This window comes from Vespa velutina, chromosome 18 (assembly GCF_912470025.1).
Source record: "Vespa velutina chromosome 18, iVesVel2.1, whole genome shotgun sequence".
NCBI lineage: Eukaryota > Metazoa > Arthropoda > Insecta > Hymenoptera > Vespidae > Vespa > Vespa velutina.
In genome coordinates this window covers 1412027-1437177 of record NC_062205.1, presented here as the reverse complement: position 1 = coordinate 1437177, position 25151 = coordinate 1412027, and the positions used below count along the sequence as shown (strand labels likewise).

The window sequence follows — 25151 nt, the reverse complement described above, 5'->3', positions numbered from 1 at the left end:
GTCGATAAAATGATTTAATAGAAAATAATAAATTTATATGAAATAAATGAAGTCATTTATTTTATCGATATTATAAATGATCAATTTCCGATTTATTATATCGATTATATCTCTTTTATCTATTATCAAGAATCATGATTAAAGATCTTTGGTTAGATGTTAATATATTAAATATAGAATATTAAAGTTTAAATCATAGAAAAATAAAGTAAATATTTTTAAAACTTTAAAAAACAAATACGATGGAAATTGACGATCCAAATCTTAAAGAAGGAAATGGAAGATTTTCTTTTTTAAACGGGGACACCTATGATGGAGATTATACATTGCATTTAATTAAAGGCACCTTATTCAAAAATGGTTAACATCGATATTTTATTATTAAATATATATATATGTATATTTAATATTAAATATTTATTATATTTATATATATTTATATTAAATATTCGTATATATATACGATATATATACGAATACATATATATATATATATATATATATATATATATATATATATACGATATATATTTAATATTCGTAATATTCGTAATTTAATATTTAATATATATACGAATATTTATTATTCATAATATTCGTAATTTAATATTTAATATATATACAAATATTTATTATTCATAATATTCGTAATTTAATATTTAATATATATACGAATATTTAATATTCGTACATAATATATATATATATATATATATATATATATATATATATATATATATATATATATATATATTAATAAATTATAATCTCTCATTCGATAATTATTTTTTAGGTGATGGAGTATACGTTACGGACGATTTCAATACGTATAGCGGTAAATGGAAAGATGATAACTTTGCTGATGAAGACTTTTTCATTCAGTAAGTAAACGATTACAAACATATATAGGTTGATTATAAATTAATCGTCAATTGAATATCTAATTTGTTAGAAACAAATGAAGAACAAAAAAAAAATATATATATATATTAAAAAAATTGTTCGTGATAATAAATGTCAAATATTTTAAAACTACATACCCGATTTTTTTTTATAAAGACGAATAATTAAAATATCTAATTAATACGAAAGAATAAAATAAATGCGATTAAATTAAAAGTCGAATGTTTTTTAGTTCGTACTTTAAAAATATATTTAATAAATACATACATACATACACACGCACACATACACATACACACACACACATACACACACACATATATATATATATATTTTTTTTTTTTCTATTGCTTCTAACAAAATAAATATTCAATTAACATAAAATTTATAATCGACTTTAGCCAATATACAGATATCTATCCAATTGTTTTATTTATTTCGTCAGACATATTCGTTGTATCGTTATTATCACGTATTATTATTACATATATATTTTTATAACTGTAAAAGACATAACAACGGAACTCGATATAATGGTGGAATAAATGCGTATGGACAGATGACTGGCAATGGTATATATTATTTTCCTGACGATTCATCGATAAAAGCAATATGGTACGAAAATAAACCCGTTACCGAGATTACTTATCAAGATTCACTTGGTTACGTTTGGATCGTCGAAAGTATTAAGGATGACGTAAGAAAATATCAAAAATATTATATCAATTTATATATATATATATATATATATATATATATATATATATATATATATATAGGGTGTCCAAAAAAATATGGGACTAAATTTATGCTAAATTATTATTCGAGATCAAATTGATGAAATAAGTTTATATAAACTTATATCTACCTTTAAAGATATTTCTAATTTATTTTCATTCATTCGTCGAATTAATGATTGTCGAAGATTTTCTTTCTTTTCTTCTTTTTTTTTTTTTTTTCGTTTTCTTTTTCTTTTTTTCCTTGGAATTTTTATTCACGAACTCACGCAAATCACGTTCGTTTATAAAACTACGGATAGAAATAGATGATTAATTATGCATTTACTATTATTTTCAATAGAATTGATATATTAGAAAGTGTTTAGAAAATCAATAATAATTCGACTGAATGAATGTGTTCTTGCAAAACGGGAGGAATTTTCATATATTTTTTTAATTTTGTGCAAATTTTCACAAATTTTCTTATAACTGTCACAATAAATCGTAAATATCTTTAAAATATATATCTTTAATCAAACATTTTTAAATACAAATTTATGAAAACTTCTTTTTCTTTCATCCATTTAATCTCAGTAATTACGTAGTATAAATTTGATCCTATGCATTTTAAACACCCTGTATAAATATATATATATATATAAATTGATATGCATAAATTAATATGTGTATGAATTAAGTACAATTAATATTTGTTTTCCTTTTTTTTTTTTCTTTTTTTTTTTTTCTTTTTTTTCCCCTTCTGTTTTTTTGTTTCGTAATTCCAGTCAATATACTTTATGCCTAGCAATCATTTTTGGATTGAAACATGTCGAGGAACATCGTCCGATAATCTTCACGAGCAATCATCGTTATCCAAATTTAACCAGAATATCGACTTTGTTGTTGACAATCCTTCAAATAAATAATCTCAATTAATTCGATATATTTTATAATAAAAAAGAAATGTCCTTTCGATCATTCATTCTTTCATTAATTAAAAATTCAATTTTTAATTTTCATTGAACAACGGTGGTACGTTGAATCGTGTCGTCGCTGGTTTAAATAATGGATTTTCATCCAAACAATATACCGTCCTCTGCCTTTCCTGTTCGAATTTAATGTATTCCCTTTTATCCTGTATTGCAGTCCAACATCTGTATATTAAGAAAAAAGAAAAAAAGAAAAGAAGAACAAAATTATAAAAAATGTATATAACAAACACAATCATTATCATATATATCATATATATATATATATATATATATATATATATATATATATATATATATATATATACATATGATAATGCTTGTATTATTAGGTTGGAAACTATGAAACGGGCGTTTTTGTTTAGTTATTTATTAATATAACGCCCGTTTCATAATTTCCAACCTAATATATACATTTTTTTGTAATTTATTATATATATGGTCTGTTATATATATATATATTTTGATTTTATATATATATATATCATATATCATATATGTATATGATAATGATTATATAAATTTTTTTGTAATTTTATGTATATAGATACATAAAATAATACTTATATATATATATATATATATATATATATATATATATATATATATATATGTATCAGAACGATTGACAGGTTTAAAAATCTAATGATTTTACTTGTAAAAAAAAAGTATTTCATACTAATATCTCTAATATATATGTATATTACTTACTTCCATACGCATAAACCAACAATGCCCATGATCATTATTGCGAAAAATATGATTCCCGGTATCAAAGCCACGTGTAAGGACGTACGGCAAGACTAGAATGAAAGAAAGAGAAAGTAATAAGAAAAAATAAATTAAAAAGATTATTATCGATAAGAGCAAAATAATTTTTTAAATAACACAACATGTTGATGTGCTGGTTGTTATTGAAAGAAAAAAAAAAAAGAAAGAAAAGAAAAAAAAAAAAGGAAGAAAGAAACGAAGTAGATCAGGCAATTACCTTATCGGCGATCATTAATGTCACCGTGTTATCCTTGTTGAAATGATAAATGTAAGGAATAATACATGTTGTTCTATCCTTGACAGTTCTAATGAAGCAATAATGTTCGTTTCCTGTAAATTAATGAATAACATTGGAATCATTTTTCACAAATTAATTAATCGAGATATCTTATGCTCGTAAGAGCGAGCGATAGATATATCGAAATTTGTAATTTTTTTCTTTAAACTTTTTTTTCGTAACTTTTTCTTTCTTTCTTTCTTTATTTCTTTTTTTTCTGTTTTCTTTCCTTTTTCTTTTTTTTTTTTTTTTTTTCTTTTTTTTAATCTTTAGATTTACTTTAGTAGGATAAAATGTAAAATAAAAAATGAAACACTCTCTCAGAAGAATAGATATACGCTATCTTTTTTTGTTTCGATGAGATTTAATTGAAAATTAATTTAAGATAACAATTGAAATTAATAAGAAGAATAATTAAAAGCAATTAATTAAGAAAGTAGAAAAACAATGTAAAAAGTGTAAGTAAAGAAAGAAAGAAAGAAACAAAAAAATTAGCTCTCTCTCTCTCTCTCTCTCTCTTAATCGTAAACTCCATTGGTGTGTTAAATTTTTGCAAAGAAAGAAAAAAAAAAAAAAAAAAAGAAAAAGAAAAAAAAACACAAATAAAAGGAAAAAAAAAATATCCATCGTAAATCTTCATAAAAATTATTTGTAATATTTGTAAATCATCGAAGAAAATCTTTTTGAAATATTTATATATCGATACAAAAAGTCATACGAAAGTGTAAACATTGTGAATTACGTATATACGTTTGTTCGTAAATTTATATAGAATTCAAATGGCAGATTATTGTATTCACCTGTATCGACACTATCCACTCTTTGAATTTGATAGAAACTTGTATTGGTATGACACAGTTCTTCAGCATCTTGTGAAATCTCTACGGTGGCATTAACACAAGAATTATAAAGAACACAAAGATCGCTACCGCCAGAGCTCGCTGATGATTCGCAAAATGTTCCACGATAATATAGGCCATCGGGTGCTGTTGTATTACATCTTAAAATAAAATGCATTCGTTAACGATACATAAAGTAATGTATTATTAATAATTTCTAATATTAGATGTAGAAATTGATGTAATGCTTGATGTGTAATACTTAAGTAACCATGTCGATGATTTTAATGGATAATTTTTTATTCGACAGAGAAAAAAAAAATAAAATAAAAAAAGGAAAAGAAAAGAAACAGAAATTAAATTGTTCGTACCTACAATGTCCACAATCGCAATAACCGTGATTACCACAAATTTCGTCGCTTCCAGGTGCTATGCATAGATTATTGTCTGAAGGACACTGACAACCATCACCTTTCCAACCGTCGATGCAATTGCATGTACCGCATTCGCAAGTACCACGTCCACCGCATTCTATACCGTCGGTCTAATGACGAATATTAAAAGACAAAATGATAACAAAATCATCATCAAATATGATTACTAATTTTTACAAATTATAATTTTTTATGAACCGACTTTATACAAATATACATATATTTATATATATATATTTTTTTTTAATTATTAATATAATAATACTTAATTTTATTATTTAATTACGTTTATATATATATATATATTTTTATTATATATTTTTATATATACGTATATATATATATATATTTTTTAATTATTAATATAATATTAATATAATAATATAATGTAATATTATTAATATAATAATACTTAATTTTATTATTTAATTACATTTTTATATATTATATATATATATATATATACATATATTTATTATATATTTTTATATATACGTATATTTATATTTATATATATTTATAATTTATATATATATATAAATTTTCGAGAATCGGGAAAAAATTTTCAAAAATCATCAAGTAACTTTCGAAAATCGTCGAAAACAACTTTCGGCAATAAATAATATTTTGAATAAATATAAAAAAAATTAACTTTTTATATATTCCTTTTTAAAGAAAAAAAATCTAACTTTGTACTCAATTATACGATTTTAATTTTAATTATATAATAATTAATTATATATATTATTTATTTCATTACCTTGTCGCAAGGGGAACATTCGCAGTATTGTCCTTTGTAACCAAGGTCGCAACTGCATCTACCGCAAATGCATTCGCCCCTTCCTGAACAAGCATCGTTTGTCCCGTCAAATTCAATGCATTGTAAACGATTAACGAGCCACGAACTTTCGTCGCAATCGCAGGTCTCTCCTGACGAAACAAAAAATTAAAAAATAAAAAACAGAAGAAAAGAAAAAACAAGAAAAAAACAAAAATCTCATTTCAAAATTTATTATTCGGTGTTTGATTAAATCAAAATTGTGCTTGTGGAACATAGGCACATATTTATATCAACTTTGAGCTCAATTAAAATAATTTGCTCGTTACGTATGATTCGTGAATTTTTTCTTTTTTTTCTTTTTTTTTTTTTTCTATGATGACAAAATTGAAAATACCTTTTTAAAAATCCTACTGATTATTATTTCAGGCTTCAAAGAATAAATATGCAATATTTTTTTTTTCCAATTAAAATTATTCATTCCATATGAATGACAGCTGTTCAAAGCTGTACCTTAGAGTACTTAGTGCATCCACAAGTGTACAATTTGAAATTATTTTGAAGATATTATGCACAACAATTAGGATTAAAAAAGAAGAAGAGAGAGAGAGAGAGAGAGAGAGAGAGAGAAAGTAAGGAGATTAAAAATCTTACCAGACCATCCAGGATCGCATTTGCATATGCCGCATTCGTTAACGCCATTTTTACAATGCGAACTCTCCTGTTCTTTGCAATTGCAACCGCACAACAGTTCCACCTCGACGATTATTTCAGATGCCTCTGACGCCAACGCGTCGTCTATTACCACTGTTTGTTTCTATTCAGGACACACACACACACACATATATATATATATATATGTATATATACAGGATGTTCAAAAAGTATAGAACCAAACTTATATTATTGAGATCAAATGGTTGGAAAAAAAGTTCATATAAACTTATGCTTTATTGAAAAGATACATTTGCTTTTAAAGATATTTATGATTTATTGTGACATTTATAAGAAATCTTTGTAAATTCCTTCATTCATAAGAATGCAGACTTTCATTCGTCGAATTAATGATTTTCCAAAATCTATCTAATATATCGATTGCATTGGAAATAATAGTAAATGCATTTTGAATAGATTTTCAAAATTCATCTTCTGTTTCTTTTATCATATAAACCAATACGATTTGCGTGAGCTCATGAATAGAAATTCGGAGGGAAAAAAAAGAAAAGAAAGAAAAAAAAAAGAAAGAAAGAAAGAAAAAATTTGACAATTGATAATTCGACGAAAGGAAATAAATCATAAATATCTTTAAAAAACTGGCAACTTTTTTCATCCATTTGAGTTTACAATAATACGTAGTATAAGTTTGGTCCTATACTTTTTGGACACTCTATATATATATATGTGTGTGAACCGTTCACAAGCCAAATTGATTAATGTATTTTTCGAATTTTTTAGATTTAAATGTTAATGTCACTTGATGTAATCCCGACATTTTATATTCATAAATAAATTTTGCCGAATTTTCTTTATTTAAATGTCATTAAATAAAAATATAATTAAATAACAAAATTCATTTTTATCATCATAAAATTTATTTCATAAGCCAATCGAATTAATTCTGTACTAATGAGACGTATTATAAAATATTTGCAATAATGCAATTCAAATGCATAAGCGTGGCCTTCGTACATTTTTACAATGCTTGTTTGAATTTATATTTTAATACTTTTTTTTTTTTTTATATTTTTCTTTTTCTTTTACGGAGTTAATCGATTTGTCAAATAGAACGATTCATATATTTATACATAAATATGTGTATGTATGTGTGTGTGTGTGTGTGTGTAAATTCAAGGAGAATATTTTTTCACACTCGAGATGATGGGAGATTAGAAGAATAATAAATAAATAAAATATAAATAAATAAATAAATAAATAAAAAAAAAAAAATAATCATTGTCCTTTTAACGTTATAATATTATCGATTTTCAAGTTGATTTGCATAAGCGTATGGTGCATGTTTTCTTTCTTTTCTCTTTTTTTTTTTTTTCTTTCTTTCTTTCTTTCTTTCTTTCTTTCTTTACGTGTAAATACTCAACTGACATATTTACTTACTCACCCAAAGGCTTTCGTTCCTTGGACATGATTCCATCGAAAAGACGACCTTGAACTCGTAAACCTGACCTTCCTGAATGCCATTACATTCGGCTTTGTTTACGATAGGAGAATTTTCCCTTCCGCAATTCGAAAAATATTCTAACTTTAATGGATTGGTTGAGTTATCGCGTAAAACCAGTTTCGAAATTATTTCATGATAAGAACTTTCGATGATTTCTAATATATTAGAACTGTTAGCCGCTAGAGTAGCAACTCTCGCTTTCTCTTTTAATAAATCGGATATCAATTCGTATTCCTCACGTCGATCCTCCGTAACAGCAAATATCAAATTGACTTTATGATCCTGAAGCAATCTCGATATTTCAGCTAACGACGGATAATCGTATTCCTTGGCAAGAGAATATTGACCATTTTTATCTAAATGACATTTAAAGTCCTGCCGATTTACGGCTCCTCCTAACTGAAAGATCAAAAAAAAGAAAATTTCTAATTTAAATATTCATTGATAATAGCCATTGAATGATTTTTACGATATTAAATGAATCAGAGATCAATTAATTGATTATAAATCTTCATTATTTTCAACAATAATATCATTCATATAATATCATTATTACTTTATCTGATGTATTATTAATTAAAATAAATAATCATTTATAATTATCAATCATTTATTATGATCGTTATAATTATTAATTAATATATAAATTATGAACGACAATGAAATTATTAATTATGACAAAATTATATTATAATCATTATAATTTTTAATTAAATTATAATTATTATTATGGTAATCATTTAAATTGTAATCATTATGATTACACGTTATATTATAGATAATATATTTATTAATTAATTAATAATCGAATTATAATTATTATAATTTTCAATCAAATTATAGTTATTATATAATTATTTATTAAATTATAATTATTATTATCAACAAGGTGTATCACAATTATTGTAACTATTAATTAATTTTGAATTATTAATTTTTAAATTAATAATGAAATTATATTGAATTCATAATTGAATTACAATTATTATCAATCATATTAACAAATTAATAATTATCATATAAGTACGAATAAATAATAAATAAATAAATAAATAAATAATTACTTTACCTTTCCTTCACCGGCAAAATGTAAATATCCATCGGTAGCAAGAAGCATTAATTTTCTTGCTTGATGTCCCCAGCCAATAACGTCCTCGCAAACTATAGCTTGAATTACACCGTCAAGGCCACCTTCCAAATTATCCACGTTACCTGTGACGTCGCTGTTGTTTACCTTTATTTATTTATTGTTTATTTGTTTTTTTTTTGTTCAATAAAAACAAAAACCCCACTCCCTCCCTCCCATCCCTCTCGTGTTCATTAATCGATATCTTTCGTCATCGTAAAAGTCATTAAATTTATGATACGTCAAATATTAATAATTATTATATAATTATTAATTTCCATTGTTATTGATTTAAATTATTAATTAATTAAGTAATTAATTATGTAATTAATTAATCATAATTATTACATACCTTACGTACGAATTGATCGACATCTCCTGTCAATGGAAGATGATGTTTGAATGAATAAAGTGGTGCGCATGTAGCGTACTCGCTTCTACAAGGATTATTTTCATGTCCCGGAAATATAAATGGCATCAATGGCTTATCGGCGTAGCTACCAAATCCAAGACGAAAATTGTCAGTAAATGTTCCCAAAGTATCCGTCATTTTTCGACTCAAACCAACTAGAGTATCCTTGTCGTCCTTCATTGACCATGTTAAATCCATTAAATAATACAAATCCAAAGGATAATTTCTATTAATCGAAAAGAGAAAAATAATTATTCGATTGAAGTTAAGAAGACAAGAAAAAAATACAATGGGAGATATGTTAATGTAATACATAAAAAAAAATAAATAAATAAATAAAATGGAAAATAATATAAAAGAATAAAAAAATAAAGAAAAAAAATTATATTCGCAAGTTATATTCAATCGTTGTTAAAAATCTAAAGGATAATTTCTGTATATCGAGAAGAAAAAAAAGAAATGATTAAAAAAGAAGAAGAAAAGGAAAAAAGAAATACGATCGAGGATGTATTAATGTTATTTAGAAAAACAAATAAATAAATAAATAAAAAAGAAATCATATTCGAGTTATATTCAATCAATAATACAGATTTAAAAGGGATGATATATTAATGTAATGTTAAAAAAAAAAAAAAAAAAAAAAAAAAAAAAGAGAGAAATGAAATAAATAAATATACCAAAAAAACAAACCCAAATATATTCAATCGATAATAAAGATCTGAAAAAAAAAAAAATTAAAAGTAAAAGATTATAACGAGAGATGTGTATTAAATGTAATTATAAAGAAAAAATGAAAAGAATCTAATAAAACAAAAAATTAATAAAAGAAAAAAAAATAAATCTTATTCAATCGAATATCTAAAGGATAATTGATGGATTTCGTTGGATTAGAAAAAACAAAAAAAAAAAAACACAAAAAAAAAAAAAAACACTTTGAAGGATATATCTTACTTATGATTCTTACATAAAATAAGATTTTATTGAATAAAAAACTGAAGCGAAGTCGCGAGATTATTTTTACGCCAATATTACACGTGTTACACGATTAAATCCTCATTTGGTATTGTGAATTATATAAACGTTATTACATGTTTAACGATTAAAACAACGAATGAATTTATTCTAACGGATTAACAGATTTTATGTAATATGCGTAATACCCATATATACCGTTCATATTTCATATGACACAGTTTCATAGCATTTGCGTACTTATATATATCGCAAAAGATAAGAAAAGTAAACGCGACCTTCCACGATTTTATAATACGTACGTACACATACGTACGTACACATATAATAGAATGTAGATATATAACTATCATTTTGAAAAATGATGGTTGCGATTTTCTAAAAAGAAAAAAGAAAGAAAGAAAAAAAATACACTGGTAGATATACTAATGTAATATATATATATATATATATATATATATATATAAATTTTTTAAAAATGAAAAAAAATATATTCGTGTTGTTTCCAATCGAATAGTACAGATCAAAGGGCCTAGTTTTTGGATATATCAAGAAAAAACGAAAAGAAAAAAAAAATATTCGATTAAAAAAAAAAAAAAAAAAAAAAAAAAAAAAAAATAAAAAATATAATAACATATTAACGTAATTTAGAAAAAAAAAATAAATAAATAATAAACAAAAAACAAATCATACTCAATCGACAATTTCTGAATATATCGAAAAAAAGGAAGAAAACGTTCGATTAAAAGAAGAAAAAAAGAAAAAGAAAAAAAGAACGATTACAATGACAAATATATCGATGTAATTTAGAAAAAAAGAGGTAAGTAAATAACAAAAAAACAAAAAAAAAAGAAAAAAAAAACAACACGTTTTTTTGTCGATTTTTTTGTTTTGTCTTGTTTCTTTCTTCTGATCAATTTACATAACACTTACTTAGCCGGTCGATACTGAAGATTCATTTCCATTTTTGAATTTGGTCGTAACTTGACGTGAACCCTTTGAGGCTTAAGTTGTACCGGCAAATGATCCGACGATACATCTTGAAAATCTTCGTTCAAAATATACTCGACGTATCCACTTGGAGCTTTTCTTATTTCCGTAATTGGACAACCAAATTCTTTCAATCGTTTTGACAAATTACATCTCGGTTTGCCAATAGTAGAATTCGTATAGGACTGAAAACAATGAATAATACGTAATCGCGTTTGTAGTTTTTTTTTCTCTCTCTCTCTCTCTCTTTCTCTTTACCCTTCTCCTTCTATTCCCTCCCCTCCCTCCCCCACCCCGCCCCGCCCCGGCCCTCAAAATAAAAAAAAAAAAAAAAAACAGTGTAGAAAAAACAAGGTAAACGAAATAACATCAAAAAATTATATAACGTTTGTAGTCCCTTTTTTTCTCTCTCTAAAAGGGCCCCAGGGATAAAAGATTGGTATTCAATAAAATAAGAAATTTATAATGTAAAAAATTCGATATAATAAAATTCTATAATATATAAAAAATAAAACTACGTTTACTCTAACGATTGTATATAATATATATATATATATATATATATATATATATATATATATATATATATATATAAAACACATACACACACAAAAAAAATACTATAAAATATATAAATCTATACATACATACATATATATATATATATATATATATATATATATATATATATATATATTATATATATTAGGTGGGCCGGAAAGTAATGTCGCTTTCTTAAATTAAATTCAAACGAATAAATTTTTAACAATTTTTAACAATCAAATATTGACATGCGCAGAAACGACATTACTTTCCGGTCTATCTAATATATGTATACATAAAAAAAAAAAATACATATATATATATATATATATATATATACCCAATTGCTGCACCAGGCACAGGCATCGTTAACCTCTAGGCAACTCTCGCAGGAATTTTGCGGCACGCACAATCTCAAAAGTTCCGTTTCTTCAATGACGTAACACTTGACGATTATACACGTCAGCATTAATATTATTGTCAACGTGAAATGGGACGAGTAATACATCATATCTTAACGAGATGATAGTTTCCAATAGAACTAATTTAAGGTATAAATACGTGATACCCTTGCGCACCTTGGTAACTACAATGTTTGTCTTTATATCTGTGCGTCCTATGTGATATATCGATATATCTATGATATGTCTGTTTCTTCTATTTTTTTTTTTTTGTTCTTTTCTTTTCTTTTTTTTTCTTTCCTTTTTTTTTCCTTCTTCTTCTTCTTCTTCTTCCCTTTCTTATCGTTCAAATCATAAATCGCGTTGTTCGTTCTTCGTTGTCGTTAGTCGTTGACGTCATACGCGCGAAAAAATAAATTGACGTTCTTTTTATCACATAAGTTTACACGTGGTAATATACCACCATCATGAAGGTACACATATACATTAACGACACATATATATATATATACACACACACACACACACACACGACGAACAATAAGAAATCAGAGACGGTAATGCGAGAAATTAATGACTGTGTAGACGCTGCAACGGCGTTCTCAGTATGTTATCTATATTATATGATACGATAACGATAATATCTTATTCTCGTGAATCGTTGCGATTTGGCAAAAAGGAGAGAGAGAGAGAGAGAGAGGGGGGGGGGGAGAAGGAAAGAAAGAGAGAGAAAGAGAAAGAAGTACCCATATATCAGGAACACCATCAAAATTGAGACGAAACCATGGGAATACACGGTAATACGTTTATTTAACAATTGCAATGAATATTTTCGAATTGAAAAATTTTTTCTAAATATCGATGAACGATCTAGAGATTCGTATTTGTATGTATGTAATTTTTTTCTCTTTTCTTTCTTTCTTTCTTTTTTTTTTTCTTTTTTTCTTTTTTGTTTCTTTTTTTTCCTATCACTTATCTCAAAATCTCATGCTAATCTAACACTTGAGATATACATAGACATTTACGTAAGTTTCAAATGTATGTGAAAATATTAATTTATTTATTTATTTGTTCTTTTTCTTTTTTTTTATAGTTTTGACAAACAATAATATATATATATATATATATATATATATATATATATATATATCTTTCAGTCGGATGATATGAATTTTTCTTTCCCTTCTTATTTTTCTTTTTTTTTTTTCTTCTTTTCTTTTTATACTAATCGATTTTTAAAATATCGCTATCAATTAATTATCGAACGTAAAGAATTTTATATGATCATAGTTTAATTGTTAGTTAGGAACGTTTGTCGTGTTCTAATTTTTCAAGGACAATAAACATCGACGAATGATCATGACGAGTCATCATAATCGTCGATAATGATCATGATGACGATACTGATGACGACAACGATAGTGATGATGATAATGATGATGATATTATGTAACGTGGAAAAAAATGTAAATTCTGATTCTTAACGTTCACGTGTTTGTTGGTATATTCAATTGTCTCATCATTTCAATTAAAAAACGTACGTAACACACCCACACACATGAAACGCCAACATATTAAACTTACACTCATTCACACACACACACACACACACACAAGACACATAACACTCTATTGATCTCACATCACTTCTTTTTTTTTTTTTTAAAGTTAAATAATTAAATATTATGAACTATTTAAATCAATTCGTTTTTATCATTTATGTGATTAATATATTTTATTATAGTGATGTTATATATACACGATGGAAATATCACTTTAACCTTGTTTTTTTATATATACATTTATATATATATATTTTTATTTATTTATTTATTTATTTATATTAAAATAACTTCTAACGCGGTAATTGCTAACAGCTCGAGTTATCGACGCGTAATGATCGTGTGTTATCGTCGAGGAAGCATAATATATTACTATTTTTTTTTTCTTTCTTTTTTTTTTTTTTTTTTTTTTTAGAGAGATGCATACATGCTACTATGTATGTGTTTGTAGTACTTATTAGTAACGCACACGTTTGTGTGTGTGTGTGTGTGTATATGTGCGTACGTGTAACGTGTGTGTAACGTCAAAGCGACATTCGTCACGATAGGAAAAGAGACAACAAAAGACACGCAATGCCTTTTATTAACGTTCCTATGTAGTACGTGTACTCTTTAAAAAAAAAAAAAAAAAAAAAAAAAAGGAGAGAAGAAAAAGAAAAAGAAAATGAAACAAAAAGAAGAAAAGTAGAAAAAAAAAAGGAATAAATAAATAAATCAAAAAATTCAACACAAATGTTTATATTTATATACCACCAGTTAATTATTTATCTTTCGTTCGTTGGTTAAAAGTAGAAAAAAAAATGAGAAATAAATTTTACCAACGAAGAGACAGAGTTCTAAAGAGAGAGAGAGAGATAGAGAGAGAGAGAGAGAGAGAGAGAGAGAGAGAGAGAGAGAGAGAGAGAGAGAGAGAAAAGAAATAGATAAGAAAAGAAAAGGAAAGAATAGAAAAGAAAAGAAAGTGTACTGTATACAATAAAAGTGGTACAAAAAGTATGCTAGTACAATATATGATATCTTTTGATTAATAATTCATTAATCATACATGACATTGATCAATGATACTTATTTGTGACGTTTATAATGGGTTAAACATTCCTATATTCATATATATATATATAGATATGTGTATATATATATATATATATATATATGAATGAATATATATTTATGCATATGTACGTATATATTTGTAGAACCATAGACACCCACATGATAATACATAGCTACGAGAGGACGATTGTATTATCGATTTTTATTGACATAATCGCAGTACCGGCCTATTTTAGTTTCTACATCTGTTTCACGTCCGCTATGATTGTATCGCCAACGCACGTGGATTAGACATATATACATATATATGTATACATATATATATATATGTGTGTGTGTGTGTGTGTGCGTGTATGTGTGTTATGTGTACAAAGAGAAAAGTAGTTTTCTTTTTTTACTTTCTATAACTATGACCCATATAAACTGATGATCGTACAGCAATAGTAATAGGAATATTTCAAAAAAGAGAAATTATTTATTTGTTTTTTCTTCTCTTTTTTTCTTTTTTTTTTTCGAATAATATTATCTCCCCGATTTATTATAATGATTGATTGATATTGAATTAACACGTTAACTGAAATAATTCGTTAGATTTAATGAATAATATTATATGTATGTAATAAAGTATCGTTTGATTCTTAATTAATTATTCGGTGATAATTTAAGAAAAATTTTTAAACAAAATTCTTACGTATCATATACCGTAGAATAATGAAATTGATTTCAAAATAAAAATGTATAATTGTGATTTTTTTTTAAATATAACAAAATAATGGAATCTAAGTGAAAATTAATATATATATATATATATATATATATATATATATATATATATATAAATATGTACACACACACACACACACACACACATATGCGTTTACACATCGTAACCCGATTTACGAGATATTTTTTATATGTACTGTTATTTCACATAAACAAAATATATGGATATATATTTTTTCTCTATATTCGTATAATCGATCCTGGTTATTTATTTATTGATTTATTTATTCGTTTATTTATTTATTTTTTTTTGTTTCTTTTTTCTTTCTTTCTTTTATTTTATTCTATTCTATTCTATTTTCATTTTATTTCATATCATTTAATTACAATATTATTTATAAGATATTATAATTATCATTTTCTTTTTTTTTTTTTGTACAACATTAAAAAGAATTAATTATGATTCACAATAATATATTTTCTTATGTATTTCATTATATAATTAGAATTACTCTTATTAACTAATTTTTTTGTATTATTATTATTATTACTATTATTAATCGTATCGCATCAAAATTAAATGTCAACTTTAAATACAAACCAAATATAATTATCGTCACTATAATAATGATATAAATCTATATCCCTGATATGTGTCATATGAACAACAAAATGTTTTATTTAAATATATATATATATATATATATATATATATATATATATATATGTATACATACATGTATAAATATATATATTGTAAAATAATTACGAGACGGAAATTTTTTAAATAAAATACTCAATTTTCTCAATCATAAGATTTTCATTTTTCAATTTACTTCAATTTTAATTTTTACAAAATCAAATCCATGAGATAAATCGGATTACGTTCAAATGTAAAAATCATGTATTACGGATTTTTATTCGTTTGTCAATGCACGAAATTACCATAAATCATAATTCATGATTAGAATTTTCGTATACATCGAATTTATTAAAATCGTACTTAACGAAGATTTATAATTGAGAAATCAAGCATATTCTTCTTTTTTTCTTTTTTTTTCATTTTTACGTATTTCTCATTTCTACATTGTCGCATTAACTTTGTTACGTCCTGTATATATCAATAATATATATTTTATTATATATATATATATATCTCGAAGAAAAGAAAAGTTATTGAATTGATATGGCGTAATGATTTTGATAGCTAAACACAAAAAAAAAATTCATTTTCATAGAAATATCTTAGATTGTTCTTTACTCATCTTAATTACAAAAAAAAAAAAAATATTAGATTGTTCGTACTTATTATTTAATTAATAATTACATGTACATAGGAAAATATTATTTTACGTTGTATATATACCACTTCGCAAATATCCTCGTAACAATTTGTAACAATTCCCATAAGAGAAAAAAAAAAAAGAAACAAAGAGAGAGAAAGAAAGAGACAGAAAAAGAGAGAGAGAGAGAAAGAATCGTACTCCAAATTTCTATGGTTTTCTTTCGGAACTTGAAATATGCCTAGTTAATTTTTGATGTATCGCACCGTCCTCTTGATCCTTTACATTTATATTTTTATTTTTGCTATTGTTGATCACATTTGTCTCTACCGTTGATTCGTGCATAGGTGAAATATCTTTGACTATACAACGTAGTATCTTACTGATGCATGTCCATGGGAATATCCTGAAATTTAATTACGATATATATTTTATAGAAATTAATTATGAGAGTAGAAATCGAATTTTTTTTCTTTTCTTAATTATTAAAAAATGAAGAACAAGAAAAATGAAAATTAAGGATTAATTTTCATTAATTTTATGGAGGTAAATTTTAAAGATTAAAAATTAATTATTTGTAAGAATGATAGTCAAATATTGAATATTACAAATCAATTGTTAAGAATAAAAAATTAAATTTTGAAAGTTAGTAATTTATCATTGGAATTAAAGTTTAGGAAATTACCAATTAATTATATGAATAAAAACTGAATGAAAAATAAATAAAAAAAAAAAAAAAATTAGAAATTAATTTCAAGAACAAAAATTTAATTTAAAAAAGTTTGAAATATAAGTTTGAATAAAAGTTTGAAATCTAATTTGAAATAAGAATAAAAATTTAATTTAAAAAAGTTTGAATTTAATTATAAGATTAAAGATTGAATTTAAAAAAGAATATTTGAAATAAATTGTAAGAATAAAAATTAAATTAAAAAAAAAAAATTTGCAATAAATTGTAAGAATAAAAATTAAATTAAAAAAGAAAATTTGCAATAAATTGTAAGAATAAAGATTGAATTAAAAAAAGAAAATATTGAAAAATTAATTGTAAAAATAAAAATTAAATATAACGTTGAAATAAGAATCAATATTGGATTACCATTTTAAAGGTACAGCAAATTGAAAATATTCTGGTATCATAATGTATTTTTTGTTACATCTCAATGACGTTATAGTCTTTTCTGCTACTTCATTCGGACTTAGATTAGACAAAAATCTGAAAAAAAAATATTAATCATTAAAATATATATATATTAAAAATATATTTTTTTTTTTCTCTAAATTGATGTGTTAAAATTGTCAAAAATAATTCATACCCGGTATATCCGTCGCCAAACATGCCTGTACTACGAAGGAAATAGGGGCATACGACCGTGGTGTTGATATTATTATATCCCTCGTACTAGAAAAGAAAAGGACAGAAAAAAAATATAAATATAAATATACATATATATATATATATATATATATATATATATATATATATATATATATATATATTAATTATATGAATAAAAATTGAATGAGAAATAAATTAAAGAAAAAAAAAAAAAATTAGAAATTAATTATAAGAAGAAAAATTAAATTTTTAAAAATTTAATTATTTAATATTTATTTACTAATTTATTTATTTGTATATATACATATACAAATAAATACAAATAATATATGTAAATAACATATATATATAAAAAGAAAAATATGTAAATAATTGAAAAAAAGAAAAAAAAAGAAAAATTACGAGAATAAAATTTAAATTCTTATAAATAAAAATTTCATTATAATAACAAAAGTTAAGGATTAATTATTAGGATAATAATTAACAATAAGATTTAAATAAAAATCAATATTTAAATGTACAATGTGTAAATAATTAAAAAAAGAATAAAAATTACGAGAATAAAAAGTAAATTGGTCAAATTAAAAATTTAATTATAAGAATAAAAATTAATGATTAATTTGTTAGGATAACAATTAAGGACAGTGTTTTAAATAAAAATCAATGTATAATGACAGATGTACAATGTGTAAATAATGAAAAAAAGAAAAAAAAAAAAAAATAATAATAATAATAATAATAAAAATGAGAAAAAAAAATTAAATTGTTCGAATTAAAAATTTGATTATATGAAAAAATAATTAATGATTAATTATAAGATATAAAAATTAAAAATAAGATTTAAATAAAAATCAAAATTTAAATGCACATATATAAATCATTTAAAAGGTAACGAGAATCTGTATTTATTTCTTTTTTCCTTTTCTAAAATCGTACAAATATAACAAAATATAAAATATCAGATATAAAATATATATATAAAAAAAAAAAAAAGAAAAATAACAAATACGTACCTTCAGTTCTATTCGTAAAGCTTCATCGAAACCAACCGCTGCATGTTTTGATGTGCAATAATCAACTAATTTTGGAATTCCAACATATCCGGCCATACTAGCTATACTGACTATATGACCTTTATTAATTTCCATCATAGCCGGGAGGAAAGCTTTCACTGTCTACAAAAAAAAAAAAAAAAAAAAAAAAAAAAAAAAAAAAAAAAAAGAAAATAAAAAAGGAGTAAAAAGAAACGAATCAATACGAAGAACGGAGTTTTTATTATCGCAAAAAATCTATTTATAATCTTTGTTCTTACTTTATTCTTTTTTTTTTTTTTTTCTTTACATCTAATAATAATACAATATTAATATACTCGATATGATAATATATTCAAATCACAATTATTCCCCAAAGAAAAAATAAAGAAAAATCAAATAAAATAAACAAATATATATATATATATATATATATATATATATATATATATATAATGTTATTCGGATAAGATGGAGGTAGGTTAAATCGTGATTGGAAAGGGATCGGTAGAAAGTGGTTGGTTGAGTAAATATACAACAAAGAAATGACCGTGACATCTAGATGGTAAGAGTCTCGCAATTACAAACGTTTCTTTTTCTTTTTTACAGAATGATTAACCCACTTTTACAAGATCTCCAACGATTTTCATGGTTACGCTCTGTTTTCATCTTTAGAATATCTACTTTTTATATTATTTAATATGTATTGAAATTAATTGCTTTTTAAATGATTGACATTTAAATATTTATCTATATATAGAATTATATAGAAACATAAAAGTGATCATACAATATGTCACGTATATACGTATCTATGTATTTTATTTGATAAAATTAATATGATTGGTCGCTTTTTCTTTGAATTTTTATTTTTCTTTTTTTTTTTCTTTTTTTTTTTTCTTTTCTTTTTTTTCAGACAAGTAAATATAAGAGAGACTTGTTTTTTCTTTTTTTTTTCTTTATATATATATATATATACATGAATAAATATGAATATGTCTGTTTTTTTTTCTTTTTTTTTTTTTTTTTTTTTTTTTTTTTATTCATTTATTCCAATAACAAACTAACGATTTCGTTAATAAATGATAAAACAAATAAGTGAATTGATCGACGTTTAAAAAAAAAAAGACGACAAAAATATATGTTTGGTTTCTCAATTTTACTTTTTTTTCTTCTTCTTTATGTCAGATTATATTTATCGATTATATATATAGATGCGATCAAGGATCTTAATCAAAAAATATCTGTTATAATTTTAAAATCATTCGGGACTGGTTATCCTTCACATTTATTTTTAATTTCTTTCTTGTGAAACAAAATAAGAGAGAGAAAGAGAGAAAGAGAGAGATAGAGAGAGAAACATTTGCATATACAGGACGTTTTAAAAGAATTGATGATAATTCTAATAGACTATAATCGAATATCTATTAATTACCAACGATGTACAATTAATTGGCAATTTGAATCGTTATTGTTTTTTATATATATATATATATATATATATATATATATATATATATATATATATATATATATAATTTTTTTCTTTGTTTTGTTCTTTTTTTTTTTATTTTTATTTCTATTAATTAGAATTAAGACACAACGTGGCATATTTAGATTTAATTGAAAGAAAAAAAAAAAAATAAAAATAAACATCGAAAAGCTTTTCATTCTTTCAGACTGATTATATTCAATAGAAAATTTCTTTTCCAAAAGTAATTTCTTATTTTATCGTTTTTTTTCTCAATAGCTTTATTTTTCTTTTTTTTTTTTTTTTTTTTTTTTTTTTTTTTCACTTCGATTTATTATTTACATATAGAGATTGGAATCGTTCGATATAATCCAACGCTCCTATGCAAAATCATCGTTAGGGCTTCGATATAATTGGCTTAGGTATAATTAGTTATACCTAAGGCTTCGGGTGTATTATTTTCGAAAAATCATAAGATACATTTTATATTCGAAATCATTTTAACTCAATGATGTGAAAAAATTTTTTTTTCAATATCTATTCAATTTGCGAAAAGGAAAAAAGAGAAAATAAGAAAACAAAGATCTTTTTCTTCTTCTTCTTTTTTTTTTTTTTTTTTTTTTTTTTTTTTTCAGAAAATAATCGTCGAGAAAATGTAAAAAGATAATAGAGTAACAAATCATTTTCAATATGTGTCCGTGTAAAAGATTATTTTCTATTTGACATTATTGATGATTTACAGAACGGCAGAAGATGATAAAAAAGAGAGAAAAAAAAAAAAGAAAAAAGTAAGAGACAGGAAAAAAAGGCAAAAAAAAAAAATCAATTAAAAATCATTGGGTAACTGAAGAAACATTAAAATGGAATATATTACTTGTTAATACATGTATCTTTCATTGCGACATTGGACATATTATAATATTAATATAAAATTATACGAATACAAAATTACATAAGTATCCTTCGTTATATAACGTAATACAACTTACATTGACATATTTAAATTATAGGTAACCAAAATAATTCGGCTAATAAGTTCTCTTCAGGGACAACAACAAAAAAAAAAAAAAAAAAAAAAAAAAAAAAAAAGAAAAGAAATAAGAAAAATAAAGAGAGAAAAAAAAAAGAATAAAAATAAAATGATATAATGTAAAAGAGAAAAAGAAATCGTGAAATTTTACTTATTTCTTGAAATTAAATGAGAGTCAAATTACATTAGACAAGGATAAAGTACAGTTGAGATCTTGGTGTGTTGCAATTTTTAAATATATAGAATACACTACGGCAACTACTCGCAAACGGTGTTAGTACTTGTAGTCATCTGACCGGTTTCTCTGTACCTGACCAACAGCAATGATTCCACAACGAACTACTAAGGCGAACACGACCGTGCTTGCCTCTCACTACATCAGAGAAATTATTTCTTCGAGGCATATTTGGTCCTTGAAAATTGACCAACTTTCGTCTACGAAAATTCTTTGACATGTGTTATAAAGAAAGAAAGAAAAAAAAAAAAAAAAAAAAAAAAAAAAAAAGAAGAAGAAGAGAAAGAAAAAAAGAAAAGAAAAAAAAGAAACGAAGAAACAAACAAAGATAGAATCATTTCAAAGTTTTTAATTTGATGGAATAAAGAGATATCAATTATTTATTATAATTTTGTAAATAACATTTAAATATTTAAATTTAATAAAATTTAACTAATCATTTAAATGAGATTGTATGTAAAAAAAAAATAAATATGTATAATTGATAATATGAATAAGCAAATTGAAAAAAGAAAAAAATAGATGAATGATTAAATTTATTAATAAATAATTTGATTTAATTTTAAATGAATTTAAATAAATTAAAATAGGAAATAAATAGAAATAAATTGAGATATTAAATTTATTTCGTGTATTCTAATATATCGATTTAATTTATGATCGACAAAGAGTTATCTATTATCAGTATTGAACAAATCATTTCTCTCTCTCTCTCTCTCTCTCTCTCTCTCTCTCTCTCAATACTATCTCTCTTACTCTTTATATCCTTTAATAAATATCTTTGTAATATTCGTAATATTGAATTTTTCAATACGAGTTTTTTTTTTCTCTTTTTTCCTATATAAACCGAATTATTTATTTAATTTATTATTTATTATTTATTTCATTTATCGTTATATCAATTATTATTTATTTAATTCATCGTTATATCGATCGTGATATCGAATCGTAAATTATTTGACAAAAAAATTTTTTTTAAATATATTGAATTATTTTACACTTAATGATTGAATCATTTTAGATCTTAATGGAAATTAATCGTTCGACGATCGATCCTTTAAAAATTTAACGATGATTGATAATCATCGAGAAACATTGATATAGATCGTATTGACGTTAACAACATATTGACGTTAATGTCGAAGGATAAATGAATATGAAAGAAAAATTAAATAACCTACGAACGAAAAGAATTTTTAATTAACTTTTCGATGCTATTTATCCGATGTTATTATTATCGATTTATGTTGTAGAAAAAAAAGTAGTGGGGGGAGGAGGGGGAAAAAGTGAATAAAAAAGATAAAAGAATTAAAAAAAAAAAAGAAAAAAAAAAGAAAGAAAGAAAAAAAAAGATCCAGGACTGTGCGTACAAAACGAAGAAATTAGATTAAGTAATTAATACTTTAGTTAAAGTTAATTAACTAGTACTTAATTATTTATTTATTTACGTATATATATATATATGTGTGTGTGTGTGTGTTTATGTGCCTAAAAAAAAGATATTAACAAATTTCACGAGAGAACAAGATTTTGTTTATAAAGGGAAAATTTAATTACATTTAAAAAAAATAATCATGTAAACGTTACTGATCTTTGTCCTCAAATATTTAACGATAACAATGATAAATTAACGCGGACGTGATTATGATTTCTTTCATAATGCAAACATCTTACAATACGATGGGATTATAGTCACGGAATATGGAAAAAAATCGCGAATTACAACGTCATAACGGCGTGCGTTCGATTAAATTTAATTGCTTAAACTTTTAAGATAATAAGAGAAAAGAATTTTTGTTTCATTTTTATTCGTAATAAAGCATGCCTGCTCGTCGACAACAATTTTTCTTTTTTGTTTTTTACGAACAGAGATTTCCTCTTCCTTGTATATTTTAATTCTCGTTAACGAAATTGTTTGGTTGTAAGTTTTGCTACAATTTTTCTTTTTCTTTTTTTTTTTTTTTTGTTTTTTTGTTTTTTTGTTTTTTTACGATTAAAACATATGAAATACATGAGAATCGAGCGTAATATTCGAAGAAACGATTACGTTTGAACGCAATCGTATAATTTATAAGATGATTACGAGTGTGTCAGGATTAAATAATGAGAGGGGGAGAGGGAGAGGGAGAGGGAGAGAGGAAAAGAGAGAGATCAAACAAGGACGAAAGAAATAATACTACTTATGATAGTTTTTACACTTACCCAAAAATGACTCATTATATTAACTTCCATCGTACGTATAAGAAGATTGTCAGGAGTTTCTAAGAATTTCATAATATTGACTACGCCGGCATTGTTTATCAAGATTGTTACCTGTAATAAACGAATAAAAAATGTTGAAGTAATAATACATATAAAAGATGATATACGTGAATAATAAACCATAATCAATCCGTAGAAATAATTATTCAAATTACGATAGTTATTGACGTTAAAGAGATGAACTTTTTATAATGAGTTTCTGTTTATTACGATCTTTTGATTCATAGAATTATGCCAATTACTACGCATATCATTCCTTAGATAATAATAATAATATATATATATATATATATTTTTTTTTTATTATTGTTTTTGCATAAAATAAAAATTACCTTGATTGTGTATTAAAATATTTAAAAAATGAATACAATTGATCTTTTTAATATTTGAAAATTCTTCAACGTTTAAATGTTTGTTCAATTTCTACGCTATTGCTCAACCTGATTCAAGAACGAGTTTCCTGAATCACTCTGAATAAACAGCTTTGTAAGAGTTGCGAATCTTTTACCGATCGAATATAAAAGTGAAAGTAGGAAAGGTCGGTGACAACGTTAAGATTTCGATTCGCGCGTAACTATAGATCGTGGAATTAAAATGTATATACGTGAGCAGTTCACAAAATTAAATAACAATTACGTATTCGACTTTTTCAATTCTTCGTATTGTTTTTTTTTTTCAATTGAAATATCAAAAGTAACTTGACGGGATTCATATCTTTTACATTTGTAAATAAATTTCCTCGATGTAGATTATTTATATGCCATTAAAAAGACAAAATTTATTTGATCATCGAATTAAAAAAAAAAAAAAAAAAAAAAAAAGAAAAAAGAAA

General features: G+C 23.8%; 3 protein-coding genes across 4 annotated transcripts in view; 1 reads left to right on the top strand and 2 right to left on the bottom strand.

The window, feature by feature from the left end:
* Window positions 1-107: 107 nt before the first annotated feature.
* Window positions 108-2548, top strand: LOC124955553 (phosphatidylinositol 4-phosphate 5-kinase 5-like). The gene is made up of 4 exons (XM_047510141.1): window positions 108-360; window positions 794-881; window positions 1414-1600; window positions 2408-2548. Exons 1-4 carry the CDS (start codon window positions 243-245, stop codon window positions 2546-2548), a joined length of 534 nt encoding a protein of 177 aa, XP_047366097.1. The 5' UTR covers window positions 108-242.
* LOC124955533 (integrin beta-nu) lies at window positions 1794-13442 on the bottom strand. Of its 2 annotated transcripts, XM_047510108.1 has the most exons (12): window positions 12270-13441; window positions 11330-11571; window positions 9365-9650; window positions 8956-9120; window positions 7827-8285; window positions 6365-6527; window positions 5693-5862; window positions 4870-5042; window positions 4460-4659; window positions 3600-3712; window positions 3323-3414; window positions 1794-2776 (listed from the first exon to the last, which is right to left on the bottom strand). In XM_047510108.1, the coding sequence occupies exons 1-12, from the start codon at window positions 12438-12440 to the stop codon at window positions 2632-2634; spliced, it is 2379 nt and encodes a 792-aa protein (XP_047366064.1). In that variant the 5' UTR covers window positions 12441-13441; the 3' UTR covers window positions 1794-2631. The 2 variants fall into 2 exon arrangements, with proteins under 2 accessions (XP_047366064.1, XP_047366066.1); XM_047510110.1 differs by lacking the exon at window positions 11330-11571 and having other exon boundaries at window positions 12270-13442.
* A 3521-nt stretch (window positions 13443-16963) lies between these two features.
* The window catches only part of LOC124955399 (short-chain dehydrogenase/reductase family 16C member 6-like), a 15768-nt gene continuing 7580 nt past the window's right edge, over window positions 16964-25151 (bottom strand). Inside the window, exons 4-7 of the mRNA XM_047509758.1 lie at window positions 19304-19465; window positions 18268-18353; window positions 18051-18167; window positions 16964-17357 (exon numbers count right to left, since the gene is read on the bottom strand). Of these exons, the coding sequence (XP_047365714.1) occupies window positions 17162-17357; window positions 18051-18167; window positions 18268-18353; window positions 19304-19465 (561 nt within the window). The 3' untranslated portion in view covers window positions 16964-17161. The remainder of the gene's footprint in view (window positions 17358-18050; window positions 18168-18267; window positions 18354-19303; window positions 19466-25151) is intronic.